The 14,626-nt window shown below is 37.0% G+C and overlaps 1 protein-coding gene across 14 annotated transcripts in view; it reads right to left on the reverse strand.

Moving 5' to 3' along the window:
• ATXN2 (ataxin 2) overlaps positions 1-14,626 on the reverse strand; it is a 146,269-nt gene that overhangs the window by 62,733 nt on the left and 68,910 nt on the right. For 11 of the 14 annotated variants that reach the window (XR_008422119.1, XR_008422118.1, XR_008422115.1 and 8 more), the window contains 7 exons: positions 14,216-14,413; positions 12,575-12,753; positions 10,499-10,744; positions 7,688-7,870; positions 4,998-5,195; positions 4,509-4,616; positions 4,181-4,251 (listed from right to left, as the gene is read on the reverse strand). Coding sequence is in view for 9 of the 14 variants with exons in the window: in XM_053902026.1 (XP_053758001.1) it covers positions 4,181-4,251; positions 4,509-4,616; positions 4,998-5,195; positions 7,688-7,870; positions 10,499-10,744; positions 12,575-12,753; positions 14,216-14,413 (1,183 nt within the window). In the remaining 5 variants the exon portion in view is untranslated. The remainder of the gene's footprint in view (positions 1-4,180; positions 4,252-4,508; positions 4,617-4,997; positions 5,196-7,687; positions 7,871-10,498; positions 10,745-12,574; positions 12,754-14,215; positions 14,414-14,626) is intronic. The other 3 variants (XM_053902024.1, XM_053902028.1, XM_019467441.2) reach the window with 1 other exon arrangement.

Below are 14,626 nucleotides of genomic sequence, written 5' to 3' on the forward strand. Positions count from 1 at the left end.
AAATGCCACTGGTATTTTGATAGGGACTACACTGAATCTATAGGTTGCTTTGGGCAGTATAAACTTTTAATGGGAAAACTGAAATTCTTCTGTGACTTAGAGAACAAGAAAATACTGATTGACAGTAAAATTCTCGATCATCTTTACTTTGCTAATAGGAATTAGTATTTACTGAATAGACACTGTGGGTCATGTACTATGTTAAACACTACAGGTAGCATCTCATTTAATTCTCATAAGAACACTATGAAATCGGTTCTACAGTAATTCCATTTCAGCTTCAGAGAAGCAGATAACATGTTTCAACGTCATACTTATGGTTTTGTAAAGGCAAGATTCAAACCAGATAGTCTACTTACCTCCAAACCTCGTACCATTAATCTGTAACAGATCAAATTACTAGCAATTCTTACACACATAAAGCTATCAGCAACCTGCACACAGCTACATTAGATCCTACAGATGGGTGTCAAGGAAAATGAACGGAAAAAACAAAACCACAGGGTACTCCTAATTCTGTCTCAATGAAAGACTACAGATGTTTGTGAACCACCCCAGTTCAAGGCCAAGTGCATGTCATGAGGATGGCTCTGATGATTCATTCACAGAACACTATGCAGGACATGCAGGTATGCAGGACACTATGCACTATGTAGGACACGCTATGCATTAGATACTGTCCAATGCACTACTAGAAACTTGAACACACAGATGGCCAGGCCTTTCTTTTAACTAGCCATGTGACTCTGGGCAAATTAGTTAACTTGTCTTTGCCTCAAAGAATAGAACCTACTTCAAAGGGATGTTAGGACACTAAGGGATTTATCACACAAGCACTTAGGACAGTGTAGGACACATAGGAAATAATAAATGTAAACTAATAATGCTATTTTACCTTTAGGAAATTATAAGCTTACTCTCAAACATTCTTAATACTATTTCCTTGCTTTCCAGTATTCACTTATGGACCAGAAAGTTACTTGTAAGAGACTTAATAATACATTCACACTTATTCAGGCCCCCAACAGAAGTAAGATTAGAAGTCCTAAAGACGTAGAATGCTAATCCTACAACTACCTGGAATTTAAGAGTCAAGTGTTAAAGATTGCAGGAAGTTGTGATCTAATAGTACAAGAACATTACGTAATGTTTCCTACTAAATGAAGTTGTAGGCTGTTTAAAAACATACTAACTCTAGAGACACTGTGGTACTGACAAAAAGAGAGACATATAGACGTCATGGAGGAGAGTTCAGACTCCAGTAACGGAGCTTCCACAAGGGGACAAAGATTATTCAATTCAGTACCCTTTTAAGAGAAGGTGCTGAGACAAGTGAGAGCAACATGCAAAATAAATCTGGAAGCCTAACTCACACAATATTAAAAAATTGTTCAAAAGAGATCACAGCCTCAAATGAAACTCTTACAAGAAAATAAGAATAAATCTTTATGACTATGGATTAAGCAAAAGTTTCTAAGATATGACACCAAAAGCACACGCAATAAAAGAAAAGGAAGATAAAGTAGACTTCAACAAAATCAAAAGTTTTCAAGTTTCAAGGGTCAACATCAAGAAAGTGAAAAGACCATCTACAGAATGGTAGAAGAAATTTAGAAACTGTGTATCTGATGTGAGACCTGTACACAGAACACATAAAGAACTCTCACAACTTGATAAGACAACTCAGTTTTTTAAATGAATAGACATTTCTCTAAAAAAAGATATACAAATGGCCAACGAACACATAAAAAGATGCTCAACATCATCAGCCATCAGAGAAATGCAAATCAAAACCACGATGAGATACCACAAGGATGGCTCTAATAACAAAGACAGTAACAAGTGTTGGTAAGGATGTAGAGAATCAGAAAACATCATATACTGCTGGTGGAAATGCAAAACAGTGCAGTTGCTTTGGCAAACAGTCTGGACGTTTTCCTCCACAGGCTAAAGACAGAGTTACCACAGGACCCAGGAATTCCAGTCTTAGATATCTATAGCCAAGAGAAATGAAAATATAACTACACTACGTTCATAGCAGCATTATTTATAATAGTCAAAACGTGGGAATAACTGAAAGAGACATCAACTGATGGATAAATGAAATGTGGTATATCCATACAATGGAATAGTATTTATCCATAAAACCAGTGAAGTACTTCTAAATGGTGCACCATGGATGAACCTTGAAAACATTACGCTAAGTGAAAGAAGCCAGACACAAAAGGCCACATATTACATGATTCCATTCATATGAAATGTCTACAACTGGCAACCGTATAGAGACAGAAAGTAAACTGTTCAGGACCTAGGGAAAGGTGAGGGGTTGGGGTGGGGGTTTAAAGCAAAAGAGTGACTGCTAAGAGCTATGGTGTTTCTTTTTGGGGCGAAGAAAAATGTTCTAAACTTAAGTGTGGTGATGGTTGTACAACTCTGTGAATATGCTAAAACCCACTGAATTGTACACTTTGTATGGCTAAATTGTATAACATGTAAATTATATCTCAATATAACTGCTACAAGAAATGTACTAACTCATATGCTCCAAAGTAAAAATGTTTTTTCCTTCAAAACATAATAAATTAAATTCAAGTAAGAAGGGACCTGAATGTCTGACTGTAAAAAATGCTAAGGAAATGGGCAATTCCTATAGCATGAGCTCAATTTATAACAAACGGAAGATCATGCAAAATAGTATCATCTCTTCTTCAGGAATCTACTCAATGACACAGCATCAAGAACTGCACTGGAAAGAAACCCTTCCCTCTGGCAGGAGGATGCAGCTGAGGCAGCCAAGTACACAGGAGGGCTTTAATTGTGTTGGAGGGCATGACATACTAAACCAGACATCTGGGCATTCAGTCATAATTCTTGGTGTCCCATCCATCCATTAACTATAGCTTAAAAAATTAAAATTCACACCTATTAACAGCACTAAAGCTGAATAAATTGTGATAAAATATGATATGTAATATTTTGAATGGTGACAATAAAAATTAAGCTATCAGCAAAAATTTATTAATTTTTAGGAAGCCAACGCAAGCTAGGAAAAGGCTGCCTTTTGATTTGACTCATCTCTTTGTAATTTTTTAAAAATGTTTTTATTATTTTTATTTTTGAGAGAGAGGGACAGAGCACTAGTGGGGGAGAGGCAGAGACAAAGGGAGACACAGAATGTGAGACAGGTTCCAGGCTCTGAGCTGTCAGCACAGAGCCGGATGTGGGGCTCAAACCCATGAACTGTGAGATCGTGACCTGAGCCAAAGTCGGACGCTTAACTGACTGACCCACCCGGGCGCCCCTGATTGATTCATCTCTTAAGAAAGCCATTTTTGGGGCGCCTGGGTGGCGCAGTCGGTTAAGCGTCCGACTTCAGCCAGGTCACGATCTCGCGGTCCGTGAGTTCGAGCCCCGCGTCAGGCTCTGGGCTGATGGCTCGGAGCCTGGAGCCTGTTTCCGATTCTGTGTCTCCCTCTCTCTCTGCCCCTCCCCCGTTCATGCTATGTCTCTCTCTGTCCCAAAAATAAATAAAAAAACGTTGAAAAAAAATTTAAAAAAAAAAAAAAAAGAAAGCCATTTTTTTCTAAGGCTAATCATCAGCTCTTTTCCCTCTAAGAAGCTAAGTTTCAAGATGACCTCCTGAGTTGGTCTCAAAATATGACTTGAAATGCAAAGTGTATTACTATGGTAAAGGCTGTAGAAAAGAATGCAATGGTCATCCAGGAGAGATTAGAGTATGTTAACAAGACTTAAGACAGAGAAATGGTTTTAGAGAAAGATTTCTATCAATACATTTGTGCACAAAGTATAAATCTGCAACTACCTAAGAACACTGAGGTCCAGTCCATCATCCACTCGCCACATCAGGTAATTAATGCCTCAGCTTTGCTCTACTCTTCGTTGAATAATGTAATCAAATGAACACCAAATAATAACTTATGTTATGATGGCTTCAAATGTCACAATTATATTCTCTTTCATTTGATACCTGTTTAGTTCTTATCATAGTACATGATTTTAGTTACCTACTTAAAAGTACAGGCAAAGACAACTTGAAGAATGCTTAGCTTTCTACACACATCATTCGAGGTTTCTGGGTGTGCATATATTTTGTAAATGAAGGATATGAAAATTCTTAGGACATTAAAATCCTAACTCATTAATCAATAGTAACACTTACCCTAAAATCATTCTTAAACTTCTTTAAGTCATCAATCTGTTTTCTATGTTCAGAAACAATTGGGGATATACCTGTGAAATGTGGAACAGTTAAATACAGATTTACTGCAAATCTTTAACTTAAACTCCTTTTAGGAGGAGATACGAGAAATGAATAAGTTCTTTTATTCAATATATTAATCACAGATTTTGACATTGGTCAATTTATGCATTTAAATACACACAATCCTAAGAAAAAGTGTTGACCAAAAACAATCTGTATTTGGCATGAGATCAGACATATCCTTCCTATTTCCAAGTTATACAAGAAGACTTTTTAAAGCTCTAACCTTTATTTTCAGTCTTTGAGAAGCTAGGTGATGTTTCACTGGGCTTCATATTTTCTTTATTCCCTGCAGGAGAATTCTGCCTCTGATCTTGAAGCCTGGAATCCTTAGCTAAAAAAAAAATACATTTAAAAAAAAAAAAAAAAGTAAAATGGGAAAATATTCAACAATTTTTATTTACTATAGTTTTTGGGAAAAAACATTTCCATTTAACCAGAAGCTTTTCTCCTTTGCAGACCTATCAAACACCAGTAAGTTTATTTATATTAATAGCTACTACCCAAGAATGTCAGCCCTGTTTAACAGACATTCAAGAATAACATTTATGAAATTAGTAGTATTACTTAAACAACTCCATTTATGTAAAATTTTAAATGTATGCTCAAATATATACCTATGAATGGACATTGCATTTTTCATACAATTAACATTAAACTCTAACAATGAACTTCACAAATGACATTTTGGAGCTGGAAGCCCTTTCTTACATACCCTCAATAGATGGGGTAACAGCTCTATTGGATGCAGGACTGGCAGGCGTGGGAGATGCAGCTGGAACAGGCATAGCAACAGCTTCAGCTGGAATAATACCAGCTTGGGGAGAACCAAGAACTGGCCCAGGAGGAGTATTTCCAATACTGTTCTGTCTGGGAGACCTGGGTCTGTGAGTTTTAGGGGATAATCTCGGAACTAGAAGAAAGAGAAAAGTTATACGTTAAATTCTCAGCTCAAATGTCACTTCCTCAAAGAGGCTTCTTTGAAAATACAGGTAAAATAGTCCTAATTTGACCACCATCCCAATTACTCTTTATCCCATCACTCTGTTTTCTTTTCAGAAGTCTTAAGGAATCGTGGTGGTGACTGAGAACACAAGTATCTGAAGAATGACAACAATTATTAATACCTAAGTACAAATGTAGTTTTTCCTTGTAAGTAAATGTATTAATTCTAAAAGGAAGTACTTTAAATCACGTTAGATCCTGGAATTCTAAGACAGGATAAACACTACTTTTTAAGATGAAATGAGAGGTCTCTTTAATAATGGGGTAGAAGGTCCCAAAGAAATGGGCTTATTTGTTCCTCCTTCAAATAATAAGCTCAAACACCTTTTGGCAGCTTGCAGCCAAACCTGTATGTTCTTTTTTTGCCTCTTCAAGAGCCACTTTGCAATAACTAAGAAAATTGGGGAACCAATTTAGCCAAAAGAGGAAGGTAATTCATGCTGGGATTCATACTCCACTTGAGCTCAAGTAAGCATCTAATAGGTTTCCTGTTCCATTATAAACTTATTTATAGAACTCAGATTCAAAGATTTAGAGAAAATGGTTCAATTCGCTTCACTCTAGTTGTTCTTTACATTTTGAAGTCATAGGATCATGGAAAGGAAACTTCAACGACTGTCAATTTTCTAATAAGTATAAAAAAACAAACCTGTAACACTATTCTGCGTATAAATATAACAACAGTTTCTATTGTTTCACTTCTATAATCATGTTGTTACTCTCAAATCCATCTCCAGATTCTAAGTAATGTCAAATAATTAATGGTACAACAGAAGAAATAGGTTTCTAGACCTTCCATTCTCTTGTTAAATGAATCATTTCCTTCTAATAACTACTATCTAATTTCTAACTAGATTATCCTAATTAATACCTAATTTCTAATATCTAAAATCTAATTTCTTTTGGTTTTCTTTAAAGATCAAGGAAGAAAACAGAAGTACAAGGGAATTTACAATAAAATTATACATACATGATTCTGAGCAATATATATCAACTAAAGCATTCAGCAGAGTTTGGAGATATTTCTGGTTAAGTTTAAACATCTTTTTTCTTGGGGGCACTTGGGTGGCTCATTCAGTTAAGCATCTGACTCTTGGGTTTCAGCTCAGGTCACGATCTTACGGTTTTGTGAGTTCAAGCCCCGCGTTGGACTCTGTGCTGTTGGCACGAAACCTGCTTGGGATTCTCTCCCCACCCCTTTGCCCCTCCCCCACTTGTGCTGTCTCTCTCAAAATAAATAAACTTAAAACATTTTTTAAAAATAAAGATCTTTTTTTCTTTTTAAAAATTTTTAAATGTTTATTTTTGACAGAGAAAGAGAGAGAGAGAGAGACAGACAGAGCATGAGTGGGGGAGGGGCAGAGAGAGAGGGAGACACAGAATCTCAAGCAGGCTCCAGGCTCAAGAGTTGTCAGCACAGAGCCCAACGAGGGGCCCAAACTCACGGACTGCGAGATCATGACCTGAGCCAAAGTCAGGGGCTCAACCGACTGAGCCACCCAGGTGCCCCAAGATCTTTTTTCTTTTAAAGATTCTATGTGCTGATTAAGATAGATGATAAAAAAAAACAAAAACAAAACCAAAAACAAAAACAAAACAAAAAACCTCTATCACTGCGTGCTCTAACTCTCCACAGTTATGGAAGCAAAACATTAAATTAACTGTAAGTTCTTATCAAAGTGTATTTTTTATAATTTTATAACTGCTGTCAGCACATTCCTCAGGCTAATCACAGATAAAACTTGGGCCCCTCGAGTTATGTTTGATATTCTTCATAAGGGAAATACAATCAGAAATTAGCGCCATATACACATGCTATTAAAACACAAAGCAGGCGCCTGCGGGGCTCAGTCAGTTAAGTGCCAACTTCGGCGAAGGTCATGATCTCGCAGTTTGTGAGTTCATGCCCTGCATCGGACTCTGTGCTGACAGCGTGGAGCCTGGAGCCTGCTTTGGATTCTGTGTCTCCCTCTCTCTCTCTCTGCCCCTCTTCGGCTCGCATACTCTCTGTCTCTCTCTCTCTCTCAAAAATAAGTAAACGTTAGAAAAAAAAATTTTTTTAATTTTAGAAACACATAGCACTGTGAGCCCAGATGTTTGTGGAATGAATCTGTGGACAAAACTGCTAAGAAGATAGGAAGTATGGTCCCTCATACTGTATTTGCTTTATATTTGAGTGGTACTTTATAAAACTATGACTTATGTTCATACTTACAAATCTCATATGAATCTTATCACAAGTCCATAAAGTAGAACAGGCAGAAATTAACCCATTAACAAAACTGAAACTCAGAATGATCTCACGGTTTGCTCTAACATACAGTGAGTGGTGGAGCCCTTTGTACATGCAGAATTACAAAATGAACACTGTCATTATGTTCCAAGCCAAGTGTTACCTACCCCCGCTGACCACTGATGACCATGTGCCCCCCGCAGGACTGGTCCTTGCTGCTGGAGGAGCAGCTGCTTCACTTGGTGGAGTATGGGATACAAATTCTAGGCCACTGGAAATGGAACCCCTCCCAGCAGAAACTCTGTGATTTCGAGGGTGTCGCTGGGCCTTTGGGGACATCCTCGGAGGCCCTAAGAAAGGAATAGTGAACATCACATAAATGATACAACGTCCATCAGTACAACTTTTCTGCTAAACACATATACCCCATTCACACATACACACACACACCTCTCTCTCTACTTTCTCCTTGGTTATAAAAGAATGAACAAAAACAAAAACAAAACAACGTATTTTTGGCCATATTCTTTCAGAATTCTTTTGTGGAATGCCATAAGGTTTTATAAATAAATTTTAGATTATTTCCCTTTATTTTTAAAGGAAGGGAGGGATGAAGCTGACATAAGAAATCAAAGAGATGTCATAACTTTTCAAAGACTTTTGGCAATTTGTTTAATCTATATCCATTACTTGTAGGCATATAAAAATAAAAACAATAAAATGTTAACAGAAGTTATGGTTACCTAAGTTTTATTTTACCACACACTTTTAGCTTTTCCCCTCAAATTTTCTGTATTACTTCTAAAATTAGGAAAAAAAATTTTAAATAAAAGACTATTGATCCCTATATGCTTTTATACTATGGAAACATATCTACACACCTTTCTTAAATTTCTATAAAATCTTAGTTTATCTACCTCTTCTGCCATGGTAATAAATTTTACAACCCATGCCTTAAAGCAGTCTTCACCTGTAAGCAGTTTCTCATACTTAACCAGGCTATGAGCTGAAAATTCTACTGAAAAGACCTGAAACACTAGAATAATTGACATTTGGAGAAGAAATTTGCACTATATAAATTGTCAAAATTCTCGGTCATTAATTCTGTCAACCCATTTGTGATTTCTATTTCTAAAAAGTCTACTCTGCAGTCGAACAAAACAATCAGGTGAAAACAGTAGACAGACTTGCTCTCAGTAGAGAAGCCAGACAGTGCTAACACTCAGTAAAACTCACTGTTAATGTCAAAGCCAATCTTCACCCTCACCTTGCTGTTGAACTCTTTAGAATGTCAAACAAATTTGTGTTCTCAGTAGGAATTTACCCATGGACACAATGTTAAAAAGAAATGTTAATGTTATATATCATAGTTTTCAACTGGAGAAGGGATTTACATAAAAAAAATTGAATTACGAATTGGGTAACTGTGTATCTATATATATATTCTTTACACCCATTTAGAGAAAAAGAACAAGAAGGCTAACTGGTATAGCGCAATGAAATCAAACTCTTAACTTGGAAAAAAATTCATTCTTTTTGATAATACATAAAATACAGAAACAAAATGTACTCACCTATACTAAATACATAAAACCATTGTATTTAATATTTAGTGGTTTTACTTGTGAAGTTCACACTTTAAACATGCTTCAGTGTCATCTAACTACATGACTGGAAAAGAGTTTAATTGAAACTAGTTAAAAAGAAAAATTGGATAATGTAGCAGCCTCTCAATATGCAGAGGGTGTACTTCTGCCCGAATAGTCAGTCCATAAGCAGTCCTGACAATTTACTGTGGTGAAGATGTACGTACTCACTAGTGAGTCCTGTTTTTACTCAAACAATGCATCCCAACAAATACTTCAATAGAATTTAACTTCTTGTTTAGTGGCCACCATTACGGGCACTTTTGTGCAAGGAAGTCACCTTGAAAATCAGTGCAACATGCTGTTCAAGGTTAGCTACTTTAGTGAAGATCCCATGACCTCCGTCTTGCCTAGATGGCAACAGTTTATTAAAAAGCAGCCAACATAGTTTTCTCCAGGGAAGCACTGCCAGAAAACTGTATTAGTCTCAACAGTAACTGTATCAACTGCGATTTTAATGAACAAAGCAGATCAAAATTCTAACACAAATACTCTGAAATAAACATCAAAAGGAGTTATTCAGAAAACAGGTCTTTAACATATGCACTGCACTTACATTAAAACGTGACCTTCCTACAATACACCTCCATGTATTTGCTACATAGCAACAGAGGGTATAGCATCAAATATTGCATGAAAACTACAGGTTTGTTTTGTGTTGTTTTGTTTTTGACAAGGGCACATGGTTTTTAGTAACAACTTTATCTTAGATCAAGGACTTCTTCCAGATTAGACTTTCACTAGAAAATATTATGACGCTAATTTTCTTAAATCCCCCAAACATAAGACCAATCTCCATATTATAATCTAAGAGTAAACACACGAAGGCAACTACACGGACTGTCCCTCTCAAAAAGGACCTCTAAACCACCATTCCTGCCTATGGCCAACAGGTAGGTTCACTAGTACCTTGGCCAAGTAACTGTAAAATAATAGGTTCTTTTTTATCATTATTTTATTTTTTATGATAGCTTCTACAGTAAGGCCAAGACTGGGTAAAGAAAGTTCACTGTTCATCGTTAGCCACTGTTTACATTGCATATTGAGAGGGACAGAAACCTGGAGTAGACCTTCTGGGGCTGTAAAAGAGCATCATTACCAGGCAGAGATTAAACCCTCATTCTTACAATCCAGGACAGTTCATTGCTTCACACAGTATTTACCACATTTCTCATGAACAAAAGGTTAATAGAAATAGTTTTAATAAACTAAAGTTAAAACACGGAAATTATAGGTTATTAAATAATGAAGAGGAAACTATTTTGTAATTATAAACTCACATAGGAGTTAAACAAAGACAAACAAAAACATGAACAAATTGTGGTATTGTACCTTCTGAAGACATGCGTTTAGGCATAGTAGAGACAGGAGCTGGAGAACCATGAGCAGAGGGGTGAGACGGGGGTCTGGATGGCCGCGAGGGGGGCCTGGAGGGCGGCCGTGTAGGGGTGGCTGCCCGAGGTGGAAGAGAGTTGGGACCTGACTGGTAGCGAGAAGGTGGGCGAGAGGAAGGAGATGGGCAAGGCGATGGCCAGGGAACACCTGACAGAACAAATGATATGAAGGAAAGTATAAAAACTAAAGAAAAAAATGAGGGAAAAAAGTAAACAGAAAAAAAAGTAAAATGACAAAAATGATTTCTTGTACATTTTAACCCTTTGAGGACAGTCATTTGATTTGTGATAAGTTTTAGCATAACTTAACTGACATAAATTCACATTTTACTTTAACCTCCTTAAAATTAAGTCTCTTTAAATGAACACACGTTCCCAAAGGGTTAATTAGGATCTACACATACTATTGAAGAAGACAGTTAAGACTTTCTGCCTATTAATCCTGGTTCTATAACTGTTTCTCAGTAATCAATCATTAAAAGGAATATAACATAAACTAGATAATTTCACACAATAAATCACAAAACTCAGGAAAATAAGATTATTTACTATATTAGTTTTAGCTTTTGAAACATGAAAATAAGCAGCAGCTATTATATCCCATTAAAAATGCTGGGTTTTTTTGTAACCATCTGTGATTTTCATCTAGTTTACACTCGAAGACTCAGTTTGAAATCTCATCAAGCAAGTCCATTTTAAGTAGAAATAAACCATTACTACTATTTTTTGAGTCACAGGAGTGACAAAGGTTAATATTCATTGCCTTTTCAAGAAAACATTCCAATCTTAACAAATTAGAAAAAAGAAGGGGGACCTGCTAAATAATTTATACAGTAAACACTTATTTAAGAGACTGCTTAATAAAGAATGCAACTACAGAGCAGTCATCACCAAATAAAGTGACACTGAGGGACAGGCACAGGTAAAGATACAGCTAATGTGTAACATTACACAGCACACAGCACTTACCTTAATCTTAGGAAACAGTCCAGGTCTCCTCTCCATAGGGTTCCACACACTTGAGTATCATACATTTCCTAGCCCCCTTCAGGTTTTTTACTTGGAAATTCTGTTCATCAACAACTAAAATTCTTTACTCAGTGAGCAAAGAAATTTCACCCCCAACGCTAAGTACAGAAAATACTCAAGAGTGTTTGTTTGGAGAGGAATTCTGGAGAGAGACTCAACAGAAACAACTGAAATTGGAAACTCAGTGTTCTCTCCTTTCCGTTTTAGCTTTCCAAACGTGAATACCTTAAACTGAACGTCTACTTTGTTTCCGGGTGAGTAAAGTAGTATTGCTATTGTATTTCCCTGTGGCCTAAAACACTGCTGTCCAGTATCCCAGACTCACACGGAAGATCCACACCCTAGGATTTAGAGCGGAAAAATATCTTCTTGCTCTAAAGATGCAAGTCTCCTTCACTTTACTTCTGCTAAACTATAATATCCATCCTTAAACTAAGAGTTGTTTTTATCGTTTATTTAAGCACATTTCTTTCTTCACCTTCTTCACATGACTCTTGGTCATGTCTTGTACAGCAAGTTACCTCAAATCCTTTCTTGAAGTAAGCAGAATATAAATGTATAAACAGTTTACGAAAATGAACCTGTATTAACCACTGAGTGTTTCACACAGACTAGGATTTTCCATATAAACCGTGTCTAAATCATTTTATCATCCAGGGTTTTAAAAAATTGAGAGCCTACCCAAAGTTTCCAATTTCTTTATACGTGGAGTGTTTTTTGGCCAAGTGAGTATCTTTGGCTAAATTTAGCACTTTATCATACCATGTGAGAATCTCATCATACTAAATACGATATATGCCAAAGACTTATACAAATTTTACTCATTTGATATCCACAAAAGCAAATTTTAAATAGTTTTGAAGTAAAAACTACTCCACAGAAATCACTGAAGGTGTGCATGCTCTTACCAATTATGCTAAACTTAAATACTTAGAAAACTATGTATCTGATCACTGACATTGACAAATTTGGTCAAAATACTTGCCTCCATTAACTACTCTTTGGTCTGAACCAGAATTCGGGTTGAAATCTGAAGTGTGAGAGGTGGATCTTGACGGCATGGGGCCCGATCCAGGCTGGCCCATACGCGGTGAATTCTGTCTCCCACTTCCCCAGGATATGACTTCTCTGTTTCTTTGTCCAGGAGGAATATATTTATTTTCCCTGAAAATGAGAGATCCTCTAAATCATTTCATCCTAATAGATATCAGGCCAATGAAACAAATTGAAAAGTAATTTAGGCAGAAGCGAATGCTTGTTATAAAAAGGTTAAACACTAAACCAAACTGTCTCACTCCCAAACACCCCTATTCTTCCATGTTACCCTCAGGTCTAGCCTCTAGCCTTTCCTTTTCTCTCAGATTCTCCTCCTAAGCAAAAAAGTTTAACAAGTGTATTCATTCTTATCCTACTTGGCCTCTAGACGGCCGATTCTAATATCAAATGTGGTCTGTCTTCTTGAAACTTTCTTTGTCCTTGCTTTCCCTATTTTGTTTCCTCTTGGTCTGTGGCTAGTCATTGGATTTTCATTCAATACCAGCAATACTGACGAATCCTAAAATCCACACTGCCAGTCCCACAGTCTCAAAATCTCCCACCGAACAACACTTTAATTCCAACCTTCAGACTCTAAGTTGTGTCTTCAAGAATTTATATCTTATTCTATCAGGTATGTAGCAGATGGTTCTCAACACGTGTTTACGAATTAAATCTATCTAAGCCTTGCGAGCCCCTCAACTGCGATAAATTGAACAAACAAGCTCACTCTATCTCCCCTCACACTTGCTCTATGTTTTACCAGTACAAACATCAATCAACTTAGTTATCAGAGAAACCTTAGGGTCAACTGGTTTTTCTAACCTTTCTATCACCAGCCCTGGCCTAGGTGGTTACCAAGTTCTCACACTTGAACAATTTCAATACACTAACTTGTCTCCCTGTTTCAACCAACTCTCAATGTCCCAGAGTTCATTCACACCATCCCCTGCCTACAGCGTGCTCTTTAACATGACACAAAGTCCTTCACTACCTCAGTTCCTATCACCAGATGCCAACACTGCACCCCCAACAGCACCCTGTATTCCAGACGTACAAAATAACCAGCCTCGTCCTCAGCTGGCTAGGTTCTTTCACGTGTCTTTTCACCATGCAAGGAATGCCCCTCTCATACTTCTCTCTGGGCAGTAGACACATGTACTATCTTATCACAAAACATCACCTCCTCTGTGACGCGTTCTCGGACTCCACAGTTACATGGTAGGCCATCCTCACTCTGGATATTCTTAATACTTTGAACACACCTCTAATCTAGCAAATCCTAGCGATCTGTTATTATGCTCTGTGCACCCCCACCCCTATCTGATCACTGTGTTTTAAGCAGCTCTTCCAAACCTTGGTTTGCTCATCACTGTATTTCCAACACTTGGCTTCGTAAAGCTTGATGCTCAAAAAATATTTTCCAAAATTACTATAATCTTTTCTCTAACAGAATCTTAAACCAATTCCACTTGCATTCTCTACCTAAGCTATATTAAAGGAAGATGAAATATAATAATAATAATACACCTTCTCACACAGACCTTGAGTTGTGTATCCAAAATACTGCATCATGATTTCCTTTAAATACCTAGTGTTTATGCCGTGGCCCTCACGTTCACTCGAATTTCTCTGAACTGCTGTGTATTTTTCTTCTTCACTCCTATCATCATTTTCCAGGGCCACTCGGGCTTTGTACTGGGCACTTGATTCAATTTCTTCTGCTAACTGGTTTGCCCTTGCTTCTCGTTTTAAAAATTCTTCTGAGTTATCCCTTTCTAAGGGTACCCTGAAACGTGAGGAAAAGAAAAAGCAAAGTGAGTATTTTAAAGTCACAGTTTATAGAACTGTCCCAAAACACTATTAAGAAAGTTGAGAGTTTGAAATACGGGTAGAACTATAGAAGAATTACACTGATCTACTTATGTATAAGTCAAAATTAGCTTTTTTTTCGGTTTCACTTTTCCCTAGAGGAATGTAACATTTCCAAAACTGGTTAAAT

The sequence above is a fragment of the Panthera pardus genome, unplaced genomic scaffold (genome assembly GCF_024362965.1).
Source record: "Panthera pardus isolate Hobbes unplaced genomic scaffold, ASM2436296v1 HiC_scaffold_15, whole genome shotgun sequence".
NCBI classification, from domain to species: domain Eukaryota; kingdom Metazoa; phylum Chordata; class Mammalia; order Carnivora; family Felidae; genus Panthera; species Panthera pardus.